Source organism: Nyctibius grandis, chromosome 4 (genome assembly GCF_013368605.1).
Source record: "Nyctibius grandis isolate bNycGra1 chromosome 4, bNycGra1.pri, whole genome shotgun sequence".
In the NCBI taxonomy this organism is placed as follows: Eukaryota; Metazoa; Chordata; class Aves; order Nyctibiiformes; family Nyctibiidae; genus Nyctibius; species Nyctibius grandis.
The window spans coordinates 84,907,995-84,931,984 of record NC_090661.1 but is presented as its reverse complement, the minus strand read 5'-3'; the positions used below and the strand labels follow the sequence as shown (position 1 = coordinate 84,931,984).

Below are 23,990 nucleotides of genomic sequence, written 5' to 3'. Positions count from 1 at the left end.
AAAAGATTCCTCTTTCTAAGGGTCCTGGGTATATCACTTAAGCAGTGACTAGGAGAAGAAGAGTCATCCTCTTCCATGATCCGAGTCAACTGGTGAACTGATGAAATCAGGTCTGGTGTCCCCACAGTACTTTTAGCTTTCTGTTCACATGTGTGCATGCACATGTGCACCTGAGCACGCACATTCACTTGCTCAAATCACATTCCTAGGGCAGAAAGTGCTGGCAGCTTGCAGACAGCAATGTACAGGTACAAGCAATGAGCAGATTATAAAAGCAGATCATAAAAGCAGTCAAGCATAACATGAGAAGAGGTTCTGGCTGTGGCCGTAGTAACATGGTGACAGCAAACATTTAAGTGAGAATAAAGTGCCAGGGGCGAAGTACTCAGTTGTCCAGTAACAGCCCATTATGATTTTTTAAATGGCTGCAGTGGAGCCTGGGAGTCAGAACTCCTGTGTATTATTCCTATGGACTAGGTGCAAAAACTGATACAGGGTTTCCCAGAAATGCTACTACCTCGGCATCATATGGGTAGATCAAACTAGTAATTTCTTCTTTCCATGCTTCAGCTATGCAATTTTTAATAGCTTGTCTGGGCAAAAAGCTTAGACTGGCCTGACTCCCTGTCTCAGGTAGGGCAGGAAGAGCTGGGATGCTAGGAAGATGGCCATTGCTCCCTAGATGGGGAAGGAGCCCCTTGTGCTGCTCTTGAATTCTCCTAACTCAGAAGCGGCTCCAACATTCAAATGAGGGAACAGAAAACTCATCAAGTCCTCAGTCTTTCAGTTCCCATACTGGAGCTTGGTAAAGGGAAGCATGCTCACTGGGGTCATTTTCTCTAACTTTCTGCTTAAGCACAACTTTTCTGGGATCATTACTTAGGCAGTGGTACTATCTTATGTCTATTTTATTTCAGCTCATGCTGAGAGGGGACAGAGTCTGCATAAGCAAGTTACCTGGGATTTTCGGTGCTATACCTGGGTGCAATGATCTCTAACTTGCACGGCACAGTCAGTACAGCTATAACATGCCAAAACATCCCTGTGTACATCTACTGCTGTCTGCCCTAACCACGCAATAAAGAAGCCGTTATGCAGAAGCATTATGGATTAACTCTAGCCTCACTCACTGTCTCTTTCCCACACTAACCATCTGTGTAGAGTTTACCAATAAAGTTATATTAATGAGGTAATTATAAATCAACTATGCACAGTCAGCTACTAAACATGTTCTTCATGTTTTCATAGTGTGGATGCTGAACACTAGAATGCTTTTTGCAGTTCTGGGGACACCTTTGAATCTTTAAAATAGAGGGCAAAACCAGTTAAGTTTCTAGATGCTTTTTTTAAGATGCAATTTATTCACACAATTGCATTTGTTATCTACAGTTATCCAGTGTTTCCGATGGTTTACCTTATATTCAGGGACTCTTCTGTTATCCCCTTTGACTTCAAATCAGGTTGGAAAGAGCAAAATCTACAGGAGATATGAAAGGTCACATTAAAATTATTTAAATGGTTATCTGTATATATTACATATGTATATAATTATGTCATGTCCTGACAGCAATTTTCTTCCTGAAGGATGCCACAGCATTTCTCTGAGACTCTAACCAAGGACAAAGCTGCAAGACAACACAGCAAAAGCATACATTTAATGTTAAGGCGTTGCCTATGGGCTGGATAAAAGCAGTTTCTTTCCAAATAGGACCTTAAATTGATATACAGGGCTATGGTCTTATGGTCAGGTGGTTTAAGGTGCTATTAATTAAAGCCAGAGAATGAGAACCCACTCAGACATTTATCTAGCAAAAATAGCAGAAAGTAATACCAACCCATGTCTCAGCCATTCTTATTTACTTTCACTGGGGGTTTATGATGTCAAATGTATTAAACCCTTGAAATACATAATTTTGGTGACCTTCAGCTGAGGGGCAACACAAACAGCTGAGGATCAAAACATTGTCTTGAACTGCAACCAGAAGATTCCCCTGAGAGAAGTTAGAGCTGAGAGACAGTAAAGATCAGGGCTAAACAAAGCAACTGGCTCTGGGGCAGAACCTGACGATTCTAAGTAGCCACACTATGCAGTCAGTTTGGAAAGGAGGAATAGTTAAATCTGCACTGACTTTTTAAGCAACACTCCATTAGAAACTCTTCAGAGATTTCAGGGGCAGAAGGAACTGCTATAATTGTTTAGAAATTAACAGTACCAATCCTCAGTCCAGGTCGCAGAATTAACCACAGGAAGTACTATGTGTTGAAATATTTTTCCTGTGTAAAGGACAGTGAAAGTAAACCCGATATAACGGCCAGAACAGCAGTATGAAACAAAATGCAAGAAAACAAAGTGCAAATTATTCACTTCATAGTCTTACATTCAAGTTCCACCAAACAAGACGAGCATATAAGGAGAAATCTCTCTTAAACAAAAATTCCATTGTTAAAAGTTAACTCCACACCAGCGATACAAAGTCAGACAGACAAAAACATTTTATTCCTAAAGAATCTAATGACACTTCATGTGTTGGAAGAAAGCAGGAAGAAACCTTCTTTCACCCAGTGCTGTGAGGTGAGATGGAAGTGGCTCTCATCTCGGTGAAAGGAAGCAGCACACCTACAATTGCAATTTCCTGGGATGCAGGGACGTACAACACACCACTGGGTGCTAGAAGAGTCCTACACATACACTAGCTCCCTTGATAAATCAATGGCTATACAATGCTCCAAAGAATTCACAGGTCAGCAAAAGGAAAATTTCATAGCTTTGCTTAAGTGTAACCCATTAAATACCAAGGAGGTGCAATTGAAGAGAAAGCCCCTGAGGCAGCACAAGACAGACAGCTGAAGCCCAGATAAATAAGGGTGATAGACCAGGAGGGTCACCTGGGCATTCATATGTTATTATGAAGTAGTGATTACCTCTTAAATATCTTATTTCGGTCGCTGTCATGGAAGACAAGAAATCTGGAGTAACCATTTTTGAAGAATATTTCCAAGGCGATCTCCTGGAAAGGTAGATCATTTACAGTGTGAAGAGCTGCAGAGCAAAGCCTAATGCTGCAGAGTCCATCATGGCCTGTCCAATTCTTCAAGGCTTTTAAAAAAACAGGCCTTGACTTTGTATCAAGTGTCAAATGTAGCAAATTATGCCTAGTATTCCCAGTTTCTCCAGCTGTAGGAATGGTCCTACTGGGTTGACTAGGAGTTCAAATGCTTCTCTGAAGCAAAACCAAACTCCAGATATTGGTTCCATCACCTGCCTCCTCCTGTTGCTTCTAAAGCATTCTTATCTTGAAATCTCAGTGTGATCAACAAGACACTAGTAGCACTAACTTCTAATTATGTGAGAAAGACAACAGGAAGAGGGGATGCTAAATAAGAGTTTATTTTATAAAGCAACCATACTGCTTTCTAAATGAATAGTGAGCTCAACAAAAATGTCAAAATAATTTCTTCTGACTAGAAGCAGCAAAGGAGGAAGGGGAGTTTATGACATTTCTTACTGAAGTTTTAAAATAATCAAAGTTGAAAACTTTAACCCCTTTTTTTCCGCAACGTCTCCACACACTTATGTTATGCATTTGCATATAATCCTGTCATTTACTCAGTGAGTGGTCCTTTTTTCCCTGAAGTCAGTCAAACAAAACTATAAATAACGCGTAGTGTCTGGGAACCCAGACATGAGTTTCAATCTAAATGTGGCAGGTGCAATACAAACCTAGAAAAACACCACAATGGCAACTGCCCCATACATGATTCACAAATGAAGTATAAAGCAGAAAGGTAATACGAGAGCAGCTATGACAATAAACAGCTTGCAGCATTTGCTCTGAAGCTCAGCTTTCCAAACCAATTCTGCTCAAATTGCGTCATTACAGAATTGGGCCGTGTGGTTTCACAGTGCTTTGCTCTGAGCTGGGCTATGTGCATGAACAGGAGATCAGCTCTCTGGGGCATAGTAGCTGCCTAAACAGCTGATCCACCTGTCCTGCAGGGAAAGCACAAGGAAACAATTTTCTTCTTTTTCTGCAATATTTTTTCAAAGCAGTTTGTGGCATGGAATTCTAGTGCAAGATTTTGAAAGCCTGATGTAGATATATGAGTATTCAGTTCATTAATTGAAAACAAAGCAAAAAATAAATAAAAACAAAAAAAACCCCAAACACAAAAACCCCTCAAACCAACTAGCCCCACCTTTGCCCCAGGCCCAAATACTGGTTTTACTCATCTCCATTTTTCACTTTGGGTCATACAAAACATTTCCATTTCACATGTTTAAAAAAATCCATGCATACAGAGACATGTGAATATATGAGAAGGTGGCAAGATTCCACTGGCAACTTTGATGCTGTTTACAAAACAGGAGAGGTGATAGTTCTGTTGCTCAGGTTGCTCACCAGTGATATAAGAAAATAAGCTTCATACAGTTACTCAGAAAAAGACTTAACATTCCTAAACATGCTTGGAGAGTGACCTAACCACTGAGATATGCTATATGCTGAAGCAAGTCTCACCTATTAAAATTGTCCATTTTGCATACATAATGTAAAATAAAACAGGGCTGAGTCATGGACAAGTGCCATACTACATGTCATAAGACAATTATCAGCCCAATTTTCTCCAACTTTTGAATTTTCCAAATGATTTCTTAATTCTCTGTTGAATCTCAATCTTTCAAAAATGCATTCAAAATAACAGGTAACTAGTAATGGCTGCTTCAAACCTCCATATTTTTATCAAATGAAATCTGTGAATTACTCTTCAGACTGTACCGAAACCCTCTAGAGCAAGCACAGGCTCTGGTGCTACAAGGAGCTCTAGCTACAGCTCTTCTGTGATTCTCATCACAGGCTCGTCTAAACCAGACAAAACTAAAAGGGTACTAGGCCACTGGTGATGAATAGCTTCATCAATAGTGCAGCTACAGGCACAGAGGATTCAAATCCTCTGCTCCGACTTATGATTCATTTATTGACCCACATGCACAGCTTGAAAGTTATTCCAAGAGGCCCAGGGTAAGCATGTTACACATACCCATAATCCACTGACATCCAAAACTACTGAAGTCTGCGGGATTTGAGTATTACTAAAAGTCAGACACTTACTGGGAGCTTCCAGCAAAACACAAGAAATTGATTTCAAGTCTTATTTTCAAAAACATTGAGATAAACTGTGAACAGTGTTAGCCTAACAACGAATAAGCCAACCAACTCCAGTGAGGGTACTTAAACACTCTGGTGAATATAGGAAGGAGTTTGTATTACCAAAGGCTAATGAAGCAGTGATGGGAGCAAAAGCATTTTGGGACTCAAGCAAAGAAACCTCAGCAGTATTAGTAAAAATTGTGCAATTAGTTTTCAGTCACATGTCATTACTGCTGTTACAGCTTTCCCTCAAATGACCAAGCATGTCAGTTCCTACCTGCAGAAGAAAGCGTATCAGATGAATCTCTTTTATATCATTATATGAATAACGGGAACACATCTGGTCTCCCACAGCATGATCTTTATGACATAAGTTGAAAATAAATGGATCACTGATGCTGGAAAAGAAAAATATAAAGAAAGAAAAATTAATTTGAAACAAAAAAAAAATCAGGAGAGCCCTCATGAACATTCAAGTTCTCCCTGAAGAATAAAAATACTAAGAGAGAGCAAGATCAACTAAGGCATACATGATTTGAAAACAAAGCTAAATACTGAAGGCAGATTTTGTACTAGTTCCCAAAATAAAATAAAGAGCATATGGAGGCTAAGGGTAGGTTTGGAATTATTTTAGTGCATGCAAATAGGCAGACAGCAATGTTTTGCACACACTAAAGTCTGAGAAACAGCAAGGGAAAGAGCTGGGTGGGAGAACCTGAAATCCTGGGTCAAGGGCAAGCATCATATGGACACACAGCTATTATAAACAGCAATTAATTGGAACTAATAATTAAGCAATTAATTCATTATTACTTTAGTTGTGTACACATACTGCAATTGCTATCTACAGCCTAGCCCATAGAAAATCCCTTAGAAAAACAACTTAAGCTTTTATCATACCCAGTCCAATCGATCCTTAAGTCACCTGATCAGATTGACCGATATTGGACTTAGTAAGAATCAGATGCAGAGCAGACGGTCAGGGAGTAAAAACACTGAGTAACTCACTGTCCTGCTGGGCTTCGCACATGAGCACACAGTATACGCAAAGAGCTAAGCCTAACAGACTCATTTTCAATATTGATCAGTTTCAATAAATCATGAGTCAAAGACGATAGCAGTGTGCCAAATATTAATTACGATTCTGTCTTGGAGAAACAAACAGAAAACTTATAGGACAATGAAGCTAAAGGCTCTTGTAATGACTGTTCCATATGAATAAAAGATGGGAGCCATACAGAAAGAAACATTAACAACACTTTAAAAGAACTGAAAAACAGCAACGTATGTGTTAGACTGCCCACCATCTCCATCTGTTGGAGCTGGGAGCTCTTGTTGCACCTCCAAAGCCTGGGAACAATTCTGTGAACAGATGGAAAGGATGGCAAACTTCTTGCTGTGCTAACATCCCTCTTGAAATCCCCTCAAAGTTTGTGCAAATTCTAGGTATCCATGTGCCAATACTGAAGTTAACAAAGCAGATCTCTGGCAGGAAAGAATGACTCACCTGGACAAGCAGTGACGTGTACAGTAGACTTCTTCTAGAGGGGATAACACAAAGCACTCACAGATGTAGAAGTGCTCTTTGCCAAAGAGCAGCACTCCTTCCAATGCTGTATGCCCCTGCACAACTGCCACAGAGCACTTGAATGTGACCTAATATGGAAGCAAGCATAATGAAGCCAGGCGGGGGTAACACAGGAGACAGGGACAGCAGGGAGCAAGACCCAATGATGCAGAAGGACATATGTTTGTACCAAAACAGCTGCCATCTTGACTGGCAGATCTGTAGGGATTCAGCCACAAAATCACCATATGACTGACAGTGCATGCCTCTGTAGTACTAGTAGTAGGAGGGTCTGATGCCCTTTTCCCCCCAGTAAATCTGTTCCTTCCCCAACTATCTATGCCTATATTTAGCAACATCACTACAGAACGTGAAGAGCTTGCAAATGTTGCAAGAGTTAGCACTAAAAAACTTTGTTAGACGGCAATAAATACACAGGAAGGGGGTTGAAGCAATGATAAAAGATGTGACTTACACAGCATCATACAGAAAAACAGTGGCATATAATAAATATATGCATATTTAGAACACAAAGAAAAGGCAAATACTTTTATTTAGATCCCAGTGAAATCCATACGTGAAAAAATCCTGCAAAGGGATCCCAGGGAGCAACGAGCAAGGAAAGGATCTAATACTCTAGGTATCTGTCTCGACATGGCCAGCTGAAATCAGCATACAATGGATTGAAATCTCAGTAACACAAAACTCCTTCGCATTGGCACTTTTATTTCCTATATTTTACAGAAGGTCAACCAAAATATATGAATCTATGATTCTAGTTGTCTTAAAGATTTAGTTAAACATTCAGGAATAGTTTAAAAACAAACCTCCCTTGGCATCCTAAGACTCGCTCACTTTTTCTTTCTCCTGAGCAAATTAACTTGGCCCCCAAAATAGTGGAATTTCTAACCCACAATTTAGAAGCATTGGGAAATTTTCAACAAAGTAGTTCTTCAGTCATATATGCCAGTTCATAGAAAATTTTCTTGGGAATTGACCAGTTTTGATAAAGAAAAAAAAGCCTTTTTTTTTCTGGAACAGTTTCTAGGGCTGAGAGATGGTGTAGAAAGGAAACAGCCCAATACAGAGACCAGAAAAGCTCAACGAGACAGAAAATTATGTGGGCTGTGGGAAACAAAGTTGTGGTTTTAAATCAAGCAGTAATTCATTACAAAGAATTTCCCTAACATTTAGAGGCATGAAGTTCCTTATTTTTCTTGTCTGTTGATTCAATCTTCTATATATACTCAGCTCCAAAAGAGCAGTCCACTGGTTAGCGCAGTCATTTGGGAGGATCAAGGTCAGCTCACTGATGTGCCCAGTTTGGACCAGAACTTTGAACCAGTATCTCCTACATTTCCAGGGAAGGAGGCAGGAGCTAATCATCAACCTGTTAGCCCAGTCACAGATAAAGCACCCTCTATTTGCAAAAATCCCTTCAAATATTCATACTGCAACAAAACACTAGTGCTCCCAAAATCTTAACACACTAATACTACCTTACATACTAAGAAAACTGCTCACTGCTGAGCTCCACCTGTAAATCAAGCAAACCCGAACTACGTACAATCCGGAAATGAGTGTAAAATTTTGCAAGCTGAGTCCATCTGAAACTGCAAGGACCAGAGGGTTGCATACAGAAGAATTAGATCTGAGAGGTATTTATGTAACAGGAGAAGTTTGCTGGTTCAGCCATCTAGTGCAATGTTCTTCGGAGAACTGATTGACAAGTATGGGAAGTATCACAAAGTCTGTTTTTTCTCTTAGGATCTCAACGGTCTTACCTCTACCAAACTTCATAAGAACAGGGGTCCTGTATTATTTATTGTGCATGCAAAAATGACCCAGAAATAGCATTGGTTCTACTAGATCATATATGCTTGCATTGAGAATACTGAGGAATTCTGCTCACATTAGCAAACCACAGGGTTTCCTGAAGTAATTAAATACCAGAAAGATCGCTTCTTCCCAAAAGGAAGGTAACTGAATATTGAAACATCAGGCAGTTGTGTAAAATAGCTAAATGGACACAAAGTTGAAAGCCAGACTTCTAAGAAATTCATCTCAGCAAACCCAGCCCATATGGCAGAAATCACGTGTGTAGTTTTGGGAGGCACGTGAATTGTGAAGGGGGCCTGCTCATGATCACTATAATATGGTCTGGCACAAACAATCACTTTGTTACTCTACCTTAAGGCAAGACTGGGGCACGTTAGCAGGCCTTGAGAGGGGAGAGAACATGTACCTCTCTTTCTCACGCCTTAAACTCTAAGCCCCAGTATATTCTGTCTTCTGTAGCAGCCAACCAGTAACAGTCACTACTGTCAAACCCATTCTTTCAATTTTATATTATCACCCCCAACAGAATTAAATACATCTGCACTGTTAGAAATACTAGAGCCCTTGGGCTGAGTCAGTTGTACTCATTTGGAGAATGGGGTTTATTTTATTCCAGGTGAGTAAAAGATCTGACGAAGAGATGTACTAGAGAACTCCCACCAGGACAGTCTTATACTTACAGTCTTGCATTGAAACACCAAGCAGCCTGAAATTACCACAGATTAAATAAAAACTTTCCTTTTCTGTCAAAAGAGAACAGAATCCAGTTCACCAGCCACTAGAATAATTAATCAATGAAGTAAACATGACATAAAATAACTGAATATTTACCTTCTAAGGTATTGCCCAAAGCCCTGCATCTCTCGATTGCTCTGTTCATTCAGGTGTACAAGGGAATTAAAGCTAAAGGCATACGGTTTCTTGCTTTTCTTGTTTTTCAGAACAGTTGTTTGTAAATGTTACAGTTGCATTTAAGCAAATAGCCATAAAAGCCTATCTGCTCTGGAGTTAAAAAGCCAGATTTCCAAAGGAGTTACATGACTGAAGATGAAAAGTCTTTACACAGTTTTCAAAAACACTGGAGCAGGTAAGCCATCTATTCCTGCAGACTCCAGTAGTGTTAGCATGGCCCATCCAGGGAAAAATACAATGCAAGGAAATTAAAGTCACGAAACCATGTCACTGGAACACACCCATGCCACACAATTTCCTGACCATAGCATTTTACAGAATAAGGACAAAAGAATGGCTACTCCAAGTCAGTTCAGAGGTTCTTACAAACAACTATCCTATGTCTTAGTAACAGAATCTTAACAAAAGAGTATAAGAAATGTGCTAGATATGGAGTGATTCTTGATCTTCATGTAACTTCTCAGGACCCAGTGGCTTAGGGAGTTCCTGAAGCCCCTTCCTTCTCCTCATTGTCACATCTCATGTTTCCCTATAAACACTCACAGCTGTCTCTAACCACTTGCTCAGTAAAAGGTACAAAAACTTTACACAACACACATAAAAGAAATGTACTGAAGTAGCACTGTATTAGGAATCACAAATGAAACCTGCAGCTACGTGCTCTCTGCCCTTTCCGTTCTGTATTGAGGAATCACAGCGTGCATCAGCTACAAAGGACCCGTCAGTAAAGTAGGGTCAATGTTAATTCAAGGCCACCAAGTTTAAAATAACTAGGAGTACATGAAATCAAATACATTGCTTTCACAATTTTTGCTAGGGAAACAGATATGTGTTATTATGGTATGTGAGAGCAATACAGGACCACCTCTCTGTGCCACTCACAAGACCTTTCCTGCAATGATTGTCAGTTTGCTTCTTGTTGAAGTCTCATCTTACTTTGAAATGGTCACACGCGCGTCTCATTAATCACAACTTAAGAATACATGACAGGTTCCTTCATTCTCTCCAGCTGCTCAACGACCAAAGGAAACTGAATCTACTTGACCTAGTCTTTAATGGTAGGGGCTCTAGGCTCAAGTTGGGTCACATCTGAACTGTTACAAACATTGGATCAAATTTCTTCTGCTCAGACTTGAGTGAAACGATTTCAATCACTAGAAAGAAAGCCTTGCAGTCACAACTTTGCTTTGGAAGACCCAGGACTCATTCCTTATTTGCAGGTAGCCTCCACTCACTCTCCCTCCCTTACTCCACTGGAGCAAAAGCCCCATGTGGGAGGTGTTTCTTCAGCTTGCACTTCTCAGGTTTTAACAACTTCCCACATGCTGCAAGGAAATAATATTCAGATATTTAGGAGAAAGGGGGGGCAGCAGAAGAAGGTTGCCTTGTACGTGGTCATGGGCACTGGGTCTGCTCTTTGTCCTTGCATTCTGTGATGAAAGCTGCCATCTGTCCCAGCCCATCATCAGCCTGAGAAGCTGGCATCCCTTAGCTGATGACAACATCTGGAATCCAGTTCTAATAGGATTGTACTCATACCTCTTGCACACCCAGACGTCTCTGTCTCACTTCAGGCTCCTCTCAAACAGAAAATGCTGCCAAAAACTAATATGAGCCCTTAAATTTCCCCTTAGGTCAGTTCACTCAAGTTCATGCACTCCCCACTGCTCCCATTACTCTCAGGAATAACCACAGCAAAGTCTGCCTGCTCCTTTCCCTGCTGCATCATTCTACAGAAAGCAACTAACTGTTAGGGGTTCAGCTGTGCTTGCTTGAGGTGGTAGTCAGGACCTTGGGGTTTGTCAGGAGCTCTGCAGAGATCCAGGGAGCAGCTACAGCCTTACAATTGAAAGATATTTTTCATCAAGGCAAACACCAAAAAAATCCACACAGAAGCAGATATGAAGGAGGAATACTAGGAGGTATCCAAGGAGCACAAGTAGCATGGTGAAGGAGCACATCCAGAAGAGCAGAGATCTGACTAAAGCTGCTCTGGGTTTTTTTTTGTGACACTTACAGCATGAGTCAGATCCTGTCTGTTGCACCTAGTAGCACAGTTCACTGAGCTGGGGGGTAGGGGTGGTGGAGCACGGGCTGGAGAATGGTCTCCCAGCAGCCTCTCTACTGCAGCAGAAACCCAGATATGGCAAGTCAGAGGAGTAATCATCTGCAACACCTTGTCCTTCTTCATGTGCTCCCATCTGAACACAGGAAGAGTTTCAGCACTCCTTCCTACAGTGAGGTAGCCACTACAATCTCTGCTCCTGCAGCAGGGAGGGAAGAGGAGAAACTGAGGCACAGAAAAGGGAAATGGCTTGTGCCAAGGACCTGGGTTCCTAATCCTCTGCTTTGAATACAATACCTAGTCTCTGTTCCCACTGCACATCAGCACACGAATAATTCTTTACTGCTGCATCCCCACACTGGGATGAAGCGTAACAGTGCTCCCATGAAAACAGGCTGCCTTGGTGTCTTGTATAGCTGTGAGGTATGTGTAATGCCCCTAAAAACACTGGCTCCACCAAGTGGATGCAGAGCTGGTGCACCATTCTGTCAGTCCTAGATGCTGAACCTTACAGTTCCTCTCTCTTTCAGTTGAGCCTGTTTTTTAATCAGGTCCTTTCTCCCAACCATGTATCCCACTCCCTCTAACTGATTTGTACTAGTCCCTTCTGTTATTGTCCTTGGCATCCCCTGTGCTCTCTCCAGCTCCTCCTTCAAGGAAAGGCATTGTGCCCAGATTTCTGCTAGGCCATGCCCTCTTGTTAACTTCAGATTCATCACCACAGCTGCTTTGATTTCTTATGGCCTCGAATGACTTGCTGGCAAACAGAGGTTTACTTTTCTCCAAAATTCAGAATTTCTACACCAAAATCATTCCCCAAGCCTTCCAACACTTTCTTCATCTATTACATGCTAATGGCACCTTAACCACCTGGCATGACTACTTTAGGTTTGTAAAGATCGGGGCAGCAATCTTGCAGCTAGGAGCTCAGGTTCCAGATACAGGAATCCAATCTCCCTGTCTCTGCTGGTAAACCAGGGTTATTTAAAGGGTTGGCTCTGGCTTTTGCTAGACAAATTGATAGATTAGGTCAGGACAGGTTCCCATTTGCATTTCTTTTGCACAATTCTGCAGCAGCACATATTGTGTAACATTACCCACAACATATATAACCTGTCCTTCCATGCCTGTGGTGTGTACAGTCTCAGTATACTGAAGATACATGCAAAATGCAATCTTCACCTGTACGCACTATAACCTCAATGAAGCCTCAGCAAAATGTAAAACCAAGGAGCCGGAGTATGACAGTTCAGTAACTTCTGAGAGGACAGCCCTGACAGCAACATCTGCAAATCTGCACCTGCAGTCTGATACATTAAGCTAGTAAATCACACACACATTGACTACTGTGTGCAGGAAAAAACCATCTTGTGCTTTAGGCATATATACATAGATACTATTTTACAGTACTGGAATTACAGCACCAGTTTCAAATATTCAGCAATAAGGTGACTCAATTCCCAGCTTTGAGTTCAAAGTCACTTTTTTCCCAAGCACCCTGAAAGCAGTCCTTTTGCCCAGCTTTCACAAGTGGTCCCTCCTGGGACCATCTGTGAGTTGAGGGAGGAAGTGAAGCAACGAAATCTTGGACCTTTCTCCTTTAGTCTGCAAACAACTGCCCTGACCCTCAATACTCTTTTGAAGGTATGCATTTGGATACACATATCTTCCACCCTATGTACTGGTAAAGCAGAAGGGACAGTCTTATGGCAAAAATCAGCAAGTGATTATGTCATTAAAGGCTATAATTGCACAGACCTGCCATTAATTTCTTGATTTTTGGCATGCCCTAAGTTCAGAGTGTTTGACTTTTAAAACTGGGAAATGTGTTCCTCTGTGGGTAGTTTAGCACATTAAAAAAAGCAACAAAAAAAGGACATATCTAAAGACTGAACTTTGCACGGTCTGGGTGTTGTTCAAACACAGAGTATGACTGCTCTCTCATAAAATAAGTCTCCACTCTGTCAGAGACTAAACTTCACCACTCTCAGTAGCTTCCTTCCTTAGCCTATACTAAAACTGCACCTATTTGCTTTTTCCGTTACAGTCCCTTTCTCTCACAGTCCAAGTGATAAACACATCTTCTTTAATACTTAAAATTAATTTCACAGGAATGCCTAGAAACGTTTTCTAGTCTATTCTGCAAGATCAACCAAAAGACTAGATGATATTAGCATGACACTACTCCACCTGCACCCATATTCTCCCGATTGATAGAACTTGCTGAAGAACAGACTTTGAACCAACAGGCAATGTCAATAGCATTTGATCTGCTGCTTCTGCAAAAAGCCATCTCACATACCTGAATACATACAAAGGTGTCTGTTTAATGGCAATGCAAAAAAATAGCACTGGGTGACATTATAAAACAATGACCACTTTCCAGAGAAGGGCTATTCCTGTGTTAGAGAAATCAATATAGTATCTGTCAAAGTATCACAATGACTTTTCTGTGCAGTAGGTAAGATGGTTCCAGTTGCCTGCTTAAGTGCAAACAGCTCACAAGGCAGCCATTTACAAGGCAGGACCGCAGCGCACTAAGTGAGCGCAGGACAACTAAAGTCACCCCCTGCTGCTTTTTTTTAATACGTCTGTCAGCTCGGCAACACGGTGACTGCTGCTTGAAAAAAAACTCGCCTGGCATTTCTGACGGCTTCCTGCAGAGTTACATGGTGAAGAGACAGACAGCCTGAAGGCTCAAAATAAGATCAGCACATGGAAAACATGCCTCACATTTTCATGCTTGTCTCCTTCTGCTATGAAGAATTATGGGGGACGGGGGGGGGGAAGGAGGAGGGGCAGGGAAATTAATTATGTTGTACGTACACACAGTGTACCAACAGCATAGCATAAGGAAGCCATCATATTAGAGAATACAAATATGACCCCTGGCCACTGGCAAAGCATCAAGAAAATTTGGTGATGGTATCAAGATAAAAGTACAATAATTAATAATAATTTAAATACTCCAAGTCTGACCCTTGGCTTCCAATATGGGATGCTAACTCTTGGGCCAACAGGGGCAATGATGCCACTGGAAGAAACAGGTACACTGCAAAAGATCAGAGAATGAGGCCAGGTCTACTCCTTGTGACAAAATCTCTCAGTCCTGCGGAAAATGGCTATGTGCAGTGCGTATCCAAGATGAAGGATTTGATTTGGAGTCACCATTGTGGGGAATTTGCTGAAAGTGAAGGGCAGGTTGCCGGCTTTTGAGCAAAAGGACTAAATTGAGACCACCAGACCAAAGTTACCGTCCCCCTAACAGAGTCACCACTATTTAATCCACAGTTCATGTCCTCCCCCAGCATTCCTGAACCTGCCTCTTCCTTATGCTGGGAAGAAACCTGGGAGAAGGGCATCCATTCCAGTACAAGAACAAAGAAAAAACAGCACTGTTTTGACTAGATGACACATGATGGAAGCATCAAAGAGGAATCAGAGAAAGTCTCTACAGCCTTAGAGGGAAGAATTTGTCCAGTACTCATGGGGAGGCAGAGAAGAAAAAGGCACGTGAAAGGAGGAAGAAAACATTTTCTGGTATTCAGCAGGAAGGGATTTAAACATCACTGAACTAGCAATCCAGACAAAATTGGCACACCCTTCCAAAGGTAATAAATTTGATCCATGCACTGCTCTGAGCATGAGTAAAGGTGGGGAAGCAGGACAGGAATTCTCAGAGTCTCATAATTTGCCATGGCTTAGGCAAATTCAGACAATACTGTCTCACAGGTACAAGAATACCTTGATCGTATGCCCAAGTTTTTTTTCTGTTACTTCAAAGAGTTAATGTTAAATGCTCTTCAAGAATAAGTCTATATAGGAGTTCATACAGAGGCTGGAAAATTGTAATTGCTCTAAGGAAACAGATAGTGATGATGATTACTGTTGCCTGAATCCACCTGAACCCCAAACTGAAAGGAACAGATAGGCCTCCACGTCCAGTTCGCCCTCTAAAATGCCATCTCCCCAGAGAAAATTTTCTAGTTAAACTTTCCTACCTCTTCACTCTCTGCAAACTCCTGCAATATAATTTGTCTCTCCACACACAGTTCCAAGAAGTCTTCTGAATGGAAACTCTCATGTAGAGCAGGAAAGAACGTTAGCTGGTTACAATCCGATCCCTTCTTATCCATCTCCCTCTCTGCTTCATTTAATGTCAGCTCTCCTATATCAGTATAAAAGAGATTGCAGTTTTAGTGGCAGCTGGATGACACCAAAAGCATTTGCAATTTAGACTTTCACTCATTCTGTTCTACCTTGGGAAATAGCATTACTTATCTGCAAAAAACAGGCAAGAGAAGTAAAATCTGTGACTGCTAAAGAAGGATGCTTAGTTCAGGGAATTAAAAACAGGTAGCTGCACTCAGTCATAATTCAAACTAAATTCCGATAATCACTGAAGATTCAAACATATTGATCAAATGTATTTATTCTCATTTCTGCACTGTGTTGGGATGATCATCTGATAATCAAATAATTTTTAAAAAAAGAATCTGCTCACATACTCACATGAAATTAGGAAAAACTGAAAATGGGAGGTTTTTGGAGACAGGCACTGAGCAAGATCTTAAGAGAACCCAAGGAGCGACAATCCACTCATATCTTGCCCAAGCTGTGTCCCAAGTTTTGCAAATTCAAATGCATGCAATTAGGAAAGGCATGATCAGCCTTCTTATTGACGTAGACTGTAACTACTTTCATGCAGAAACTACGTAATGCTTCAATCTTGTTCGGAGTCTAGAACAATGACCTCCACTCTCACTTGATTTCTAGGCCCTATCACGCTAAAAAGTATACAACTATACTGTCTATCTCCAACAATGTACACTAGAAGCTTGACTTGGAGCAGTCATACAGGTGGCTGAAATCCACAACCTTAGACTTGGGCTGACATTTCCAAACTACAGTTATTTCTCAATGGTTTCTCCCCCCACAAAACTATTGATTTCTGTACCATATTTCACTCCATGCAGCCCCCCTTCTTTTAATGTCCACATAAAAGAAAACTTGGCCTTGGAAAATGAAAAACATTGACATAATGGTCATATTTTGAAAAATCTATTCAAATTTTGAATTCTATTTTGAATGCTGAAAAACAATTTGACGATTTTCTTGGTGATCATCTCCTTCCACTCTCCATTATTTTGTCCACATTCTTGGAAAGCTGCAATTCCTATTACCTCTTCTCTGAGCCATTTATCATCTGGTTTTACATACTATTTCAGAGGTAGAACTAGAGTGTCTACTAAAAGCACGAGGAAAGTTTGGACTTTTCCTTCTGAGTTTAAGAAGCTGGGAGCTTTCCAGGTGTCCAAGAACGCTCAAAGCTTTCATTTCAACATAGCTTTTTTGCTCTCAGATCTTTCTGGTGTCAACAAGAGAGCAATAAATTCTGAAGATATTTTATATACCACCTATAATAATTTCATCAGTCTTTTCCCAGGTGTTCAAGTGGCTTTTTAGCCCAGAGTGCTGACAATAAGTTTTTTTTTCACTAAATGAAATTGACCTGGAACTCCATACTTTAACTCCAATTCTCTTTGTCTGTTTGTGTCCGCTCTCTTTATGATGTAATTTAGCCCTAAAATATTACCTGGATTCACTTCAGCAGGGGGAGTTGTTTCATTTCTGTTTGCTAGGAGAACCTGAAAGGAGACTAGGTATGACCAGAGTGGAATATGCAGACAGATAAATGTTACTGAGAACATTGTTGCAGAGAGAAACACAGATTTAGAACTATGTTGCAAATAAATGCCTTGGAAATTCAAATAAACTCACTTGAAAGGACCCAAAGGAACAATGAGATGTAGGAACAAGTGTCAACAATTAAGCGAAAGGACTATTGTCTTTTCAAAGAAGACCCTGCATGAGGCCAGTTATAGGATAAAAAGCATACCACCCAGTCTACAGAAAACTGCCAGAATCTAAACCTCATGGAAAAGCTGAAAATGTCCTAGAGAGGGGAACCTCCTGATATACTAATGTGCTTCAGCTTTTCGTTGATAGGGTTTGGCACTTAGACACTATAGAGACAGATGGTAGTAAATACCCCACATACGCAGTTCAATGTTTAGTTCAAACCACTCTAATTTCCCTTTTGATCATCCACCAGTTCTAGCAACCCTAATAAGCATAAGACTAACAGGACAGTGCAGCCTTCTAACTGGACTCTGTTGCACACATTGGGAAGTGCTATACCCATTAGATATTACAAGCAGAAAAGTATGGTCAGGTTACACTCCCATCTGTCTGGCGAGATCTTATACCAGAAAAGAGGGAAAATCATTCTGTTGCTGCTAAACACTTTGCTTGCTCAAAACCAGACCCATTCAGTGGTTTCTCTATGCATAGCACAGCACATTGATGAGTCAGGTGATGAGAACCAGAAGAAAGAGGCAAGTATAAAGTCACCAGCAACTGTTACAGAAATTGTGCAGCTCCTGCAAAAGCTTTCTACCTCACTCTTCATTCGCATCATTGCCACTCGAGTGAATCCTTGAGTACCATGTTGAATCCTCCTCCTCATTCGTGAAGGCCCTTCATAACAATCAAGAATCCATCGTGGCTCTAAGGATTGTGATGAGTCTCTCCACGGGCCCCTTCCGTAGAAAAGTTGCTCCTCAAGTATTATCCAGTCCTTCGCTGCTTTGCTGTAACCACACTGCAGCATCTGTGAGACAGAACCACTTTGTGCCACCTTTTGCACACTTCCCTCCACCCATCCAGCAGTGGCACCACCCCTGTGATTCAGAGGGATCTACCCAACCTACTGGATGGGACCACTGCAGAGGGAGTGCCGCAGACCCAGCAAACACAGGTCTGACTGACCACTAAAAGTGTGCTGTGGGAGATGCTACTAGTCAAACTAAGATACAGCAACATATAATGTCGCAAACTTCAAACACCTTGAAAATGGCTGCTTTCATTAGGTTCCCAACTCAAAATCAGTGAGCCAGGAGAACAGCATCACAGAGGTTTTTTTAGCTCAGATTTTCTGGCAAATGTTTGTCAAATGGCAACAAACATGCTCACTGAAAACACAGTCTGAAAGTCTCAGTCATAAGTGCACTGTACTCCCTCTAAGTATGGCATAAATTTAATTATTTCTACTTAGGAGGTGTGTGCAGGGAGTTGGGGGGGGGACACTAAAATATCAATGTAAAGGAGAGAAGAGGTGAGAATTTCAAAGAATGAAAATTCTGTTGGACTCTGATGGCCAATCCTGAAACAGAAACATACCTGTGAGATTTTACTGGCTATGAGATTGAGACCTCTTGAAAAGTTTTACCAGCTGCTAAGAAAAAAAGGTCAAACTCCTCACTTTCATTTCTGCCACTGTGAGAGTGGAATCATTTATTTAAACAAAAGAAAAAAGGCTTCTGAAGATAAAGTGAGGATCTGCAATCTGATTGGTGAGTGACACTATATCACACTTCAGTGGTGATGTCAGGAACAGGGTATCATGTCTCATCATTTCTTTGTGCATACTACTCATCTCACTTCTGAAATGCTTGATTTCTCAGGGTAGTGCAAGAGCATCCTTTCAACAACAGAAAGCTGTTGCACAATATTCCTGTTCTTTACCTGTATGTGGTTCTTGTACAAAGAGGCATACAGCTCCTGCCCAGTTCTTCGGTACTGTTCCATACAGGACACAAATCCCTAGAAGAAATATCAGAACACATGACACCAAGGTGCTGCAGGTGTAAACTCTGTGAGGGGCAGAAGTAGGCATTAGTTGCTGTCTTTTACAAGAATAATTAGAGAATATGGCCTGTGTCTGCAAATTTGATGGCTCTCGAGGCAGTATAGTGATGAGGCAATCATCTGAGAGCAAGTTGCACACTTACACTAGTAAGATAAACATATTCATGATCTTAACAAGGGTCATTAGTGGAACTACTCAGAAGAAGAAAGAAAACAGCAAATAAAATTTAAAGCTTCTCCCTTTGGAGCTGAATTGGTTAGTACTGCAAGTAGCATAAAAGACAGTTATCTGTTGTAGAGAACCTGGCTGCATCAACAGAAAGCGCAAACAAAGGAATGGTCCATGTCCCCTTCTTGCAGACAGGAAACCAACTGTTTCTAAAAACATTTTTGAGATTTAGGAGCCTAAGTCTTCTGGCAACAAGTGACTTGGAGTATCAATACACTATTTAATGGGATTGTGATGCAGAGATGTCTGAGCTAGCTCTAGAACTGGTAACTTGCAGAGCTGTACTAGTGCAAGACGAGACCCATAATAACTGCCTCTGCTCCACTACACAGCACAGACATGCCCTAAATCCCAGTGCTACTCAGGTGTGTCTGGAAATACATGTTTTCCAAAGCAGTTTGACAGAACTTCCTGGCCACCTTTTCTTCCACAATGCACTAGACTCACAGAACAATGAACCCACATTAACAGTCATACATTTCATCTGCTGTTTTATTGGAATGAACTTCTCAAGCTAAGGGTCTCTCTGCAAGTACAAGTGATGAGCTGCTGTCAAGAGATTATGAGTTGCATTCCCCCCTGTGCAAACATTGTTATGTGATCTTCAGCAAGACATGCAATTGCCCTAAACCTCTACCTCTCTAACCACAAAACAGAGACTATAATACTAACCTCAGAGTTACACAGGTTAAGATCATGAACAATGGTCCAGTGTGACAGGATCCTTAAACTCAGGGAGCAGGAAAATGAAATGGGTTTCATTCTCTTACCTACTCCACCAAAACCCACAGGTTTTGGGTCATAAGGTTCACATAGCCAAGACCTTTACAGAACACAAACCAGAGAATTTCAAACAATGCTCCCTATCTGAGACTCTCCTTTGGAAAGATCAGCAGAAACGTTATTAAACTCAATGGAATCCCTCTGGTGCCAAATTAGCATCATGCAAATAACAACAAAACACAACCTAGGATATTCACTATTATACTAATTCCTCAAATTCACCAGTTAAATTTTAATCAAAGATGAGCTTCCAGCTTTGAAAATGCTAGGTTTGTCCCCCACTTTCTCCTAGCTATCTATGAAATTCTGAGTCCCAAAGAGAATTGAAGTAAAGTATTTGTTCTCATGACATTTTTTGCCTAATCGGAGAGACAAAGCATACTGAAAGGCTGTGCGTATAGCTGAAGCACTGAACAACTGCTGAATAAGCTACTGTCTTGTTTTATCTTACTGCATGAAGGCAACTGAAGAACCAGCACAGGACTCTGCTTTAACAGACTGTCCAACACTTATGAAGCTGTTCTACAGTCTTGTAACTCAAACTTTTGTATGTCAACACAAGGATAGCTGCTCAATCTATTTCTCTCCTTGCTCAGTATCTCTTCATGTGACTGCTGACAAGTAGCTCCTGGGGGGAGTTCAGTACCACAGCCTTCTTACTAACAGCCACAGGTAAAAATTCTCCTGTTTGAGAGTGTATTTCCTGGAAAAAGATTCTACAACTACATGATGCCATGTCTGATCTTCTGGGCATACTTGCTTTAAATTTTCCAAACCAAAACCTATCTGAAAGAGCAACTTTTTTTTTTCTGAAGTCAATGGTACAGGACATTGGGATCTGACTCAGGATGATGTTCCTAATTACTACTGAAATAAACAGAATCCCAAAAGTCACAGTATCCAAATAAATATCTATTCCATGTGCCAGCCAAATGTGTAGGAAGGATGTAGGCTTACTTGAACATGATTTTGAATCCAAAATAAACTTGCTTGCCCTTCCCAGGCACTTACAAAAGGTACATCAAAGCCATGAAATGAAAAAAAAAAAAAAAAAAAAGAAAAAAGGAATTAGAGTGGCTGTCTGTTAACTGCATTACAGAGAGGAGCAGAAGTTCCTTTGATAAATTCCTGAGGATTAGTGGTGGCAGAGAAGACAGAAGCGGTTTGGATATTATATAGGAGAGGTTAGAGTGCCCCCAGTGCCAGGCAAAGGCTCTCACGCCCACAGGAGCTTCCCTGAGAAAGGTGAGATTGCTGTGAGTCACAGCACAAGGTTAAACTGGCTGCGAAAGCCCAGCCTCTCACTACCTAAAGCCACGGATCAGATGGGTAACTTTTAAATGTGTGGACTCTGCCGTGAGGAATCACTGCGAGCGTGTCACAAACTGTCTAGCTGCTGCTTGCACTGTGCTATAATTAAGTTAACACACAAGGTCTATGTGCTGTGTCTATTACTGCTGGCTGCCAGCCAGGTCTGTACCCCTGCCGTGAAGTCACATTTATTGGTGTTTCCCTACAGGAAGCTCCTGTTTTACACTGATGAAAGTCATTACATTTTTGTTTGTTTAAAGCATCATTAAACCTGTAATCACAGTTGCGGCCTCACAAAACTGTTCCATAATTCATATAAAACTCCCATAAAGGCTGACCTAGAAAGCAACAGCATCTCTGTGTTGTTGAGCTGGGCTCAATACAGGAGAAGAGCTGAGATCCCAGCTCTATGTGGATGTAGGGTAAAAACCATTCAGAATAGACAACCAATTCCTCCAAGTATTAACAACCATTTCAGATACCCACAGGCTATTCAAACCAAGTCAATGCTCTACTGGCAGCTGTTTCAAAGTTGCTCATAGTCTGTATTTCACTCATGGTCACCGATCAGACCCCTAAGGTCAAAGCCCACATCATAAAGATTCTCACTGACTTCACTGATCCAGCTCCTAGCCTTTGAAACATATGAAGGGTCCCAAGAAGAAAAAATTCTGCTAGCCACATCTGGTGAACTGAAGACTAACCACTTTGGCTTCCAAATGAGCTTTAGCTCACCATCTTCTACCAGATGAACATGTCCCTGATGATTATCCCCACAAGAAAACCATCTGGTTGTAAAATGAAATGAACAGTTAACAAAATTTGAGATGACTGTGATTGGAAAAAACAACCCAAAACAAAAAACAAACAAAAACAAAACCTGAAAAAGATACCCAATAAACATGGAGAATATAGACCAGGCTACTATTCATTAAGTGTTCAGTCAGAATAATTACACTGTAATGCTTAATGAACAACTCGTGCAAACAAGTTTCTAACAAATAAAGTTTCCATTAAAAATGGTATGTGGCTGTCCTTTAAAATGGCAACTCTTTATGCAGCAGATTAAATACAACACTGCCACAGTGTAATATCTATGTTGAACAAAAACAATACGCCAGCTTTGATAATTGTTAATATTGTGTAACATAAGGTTTAAGTTTCATATGCAGAAAAGCAGGTGTAAATGCAAGGAATATGACCTGCATTCTAGGGAAGAGCAGACTAAAAGGCCATATTGATCCATCCTGGCCTAAAAATCTGAGTCATTTTTTATATAGACTTCTCTACTTTGCAGCCTTAGACAATCATATTCTAAGTAAAATCAGGTTGTTTTGCTGCCTCAGATTCTCCAGTCAATATTTAGAGCTTGAAAAGGTGATGCAATTTACAAGTTATTTCCCTATTAAAAAAAACAAATCACAGAATCAAAAACTGTTTCTCCCCTTGCTGCAGGGAGACCTCATGCAAATAGGAGAGAAAATGATTAGCATTGGGGAAAGGTGAAACCAGCAAGGAGAAAAATGCTGGCAAACAGAGAAATCAGCATGCCAAAAAAACCCGGAGAGTGGATTTTCTATAATTTATTTCAACTAAAACAATTGAAAGGCTGCTTGTAACAAGAAATAGTTGAAAAGAAGAAAAAAAAAAAAAGTCTGAGGTGTGACTTCTAAGTTAACAATTCTCTACTGAGCTCTGGAATGTTTTATGTCCAATTTTTTTATTATTTTTATATATATATATATATATATCTCACTTAGATCTACTGCACTCCATAAATATTCAAACTTGCCATACTAAACTCATATTGCATGATGCAGACACCACATATGCCACAGTTATTTCCTAAAGAAACACTATGTCATTGGAGCTCTATACTTTGAGGCTTTCTTTGGGGAATTAAAGGCTATGTGTTGTATTACAGAACACACATGCACATAAAAGTATGTGCCAAAACTCTTAATAAATAAAAATAAACTTCAAGACAAAATAATTTTGGACTTGGAAGAGCCAAAAGGAAAGCCCAAATATCCAGATCCCTCACTGTGCCAAAAGAATAGTCCCATGGATGACAGTGAGAATACCCATACACTTGTTTTGAAGCATGTATTTTAGTCATCTGTTGGTGAGGACTAGAACTGGTGATATTAGTCTATTACTTTAGCTCTTCTGAGCAAAATAAATATTGTAAATATATAAGCACACACAGTAAGAGCATTCATATAGCATTGCAGCTATAACAAAAATACCTACTCTTGTACAGCACTTTTTACCAGTATATCTCAGAAGCCTTTAAGAAAGAGGTCAGTCTTTAGTTTACAGACGCAGAAGCTAAGACAAGTAAGTAAGAACATCCTGCCCCTATGACTTGGTTGCAGAAGAAGAGGGGTTGGTGATGGGGCAACCCCAACATGAATTAATTTGAAA

The 23,990-nt window shown here is 40.7% G+C and overlaps 1 protein-coding gene across 1 annotated transcript in view; it reads right to left on the bottom strand.

Moving 5' to 3' along the window:
* WDFY4 (WDFY family member 4) overlaps positions 1-23,990 on the bottom strand; it is a 143,326-nt gene that overhangs the window by 44,386 nt on the left and 74,950 nt on the right. Inside the window, exons 40-47 of the mRNA XM_068398245.1 lie at positions 19,118-19,195; positions 17,991-18,203; positions 17,127-17,178; positions 15,532-15,698; positions 6,655-6,803; positions 5,425-5,545; positions 2,923-3,008; positions 1,415-1,477 (exon numbers count right to left, since the gene is read on the bottom strand). Of these exons, the coding sequence (XP_068254346.1) occupies positions 1,415-1,477; positions 2,923-3,008; positions 5,425-5,545; positions 6,655-6,803; positions 15,532-15,698; positions 17,127-17,178; positions 17,991-18,203; positions 19,118-19,195 (929 nt within the window). The remainder of the gene's footprint in view (positions 1-1,414; positions 1,478-2,922; positions 3,009-5,424; positions 5,546-6,654; positions 6,804-15,531; positions 15,699-17,126; positions 17,179-17,990; positions 18,204-19,117; positions 19,196-23,990) is intronic.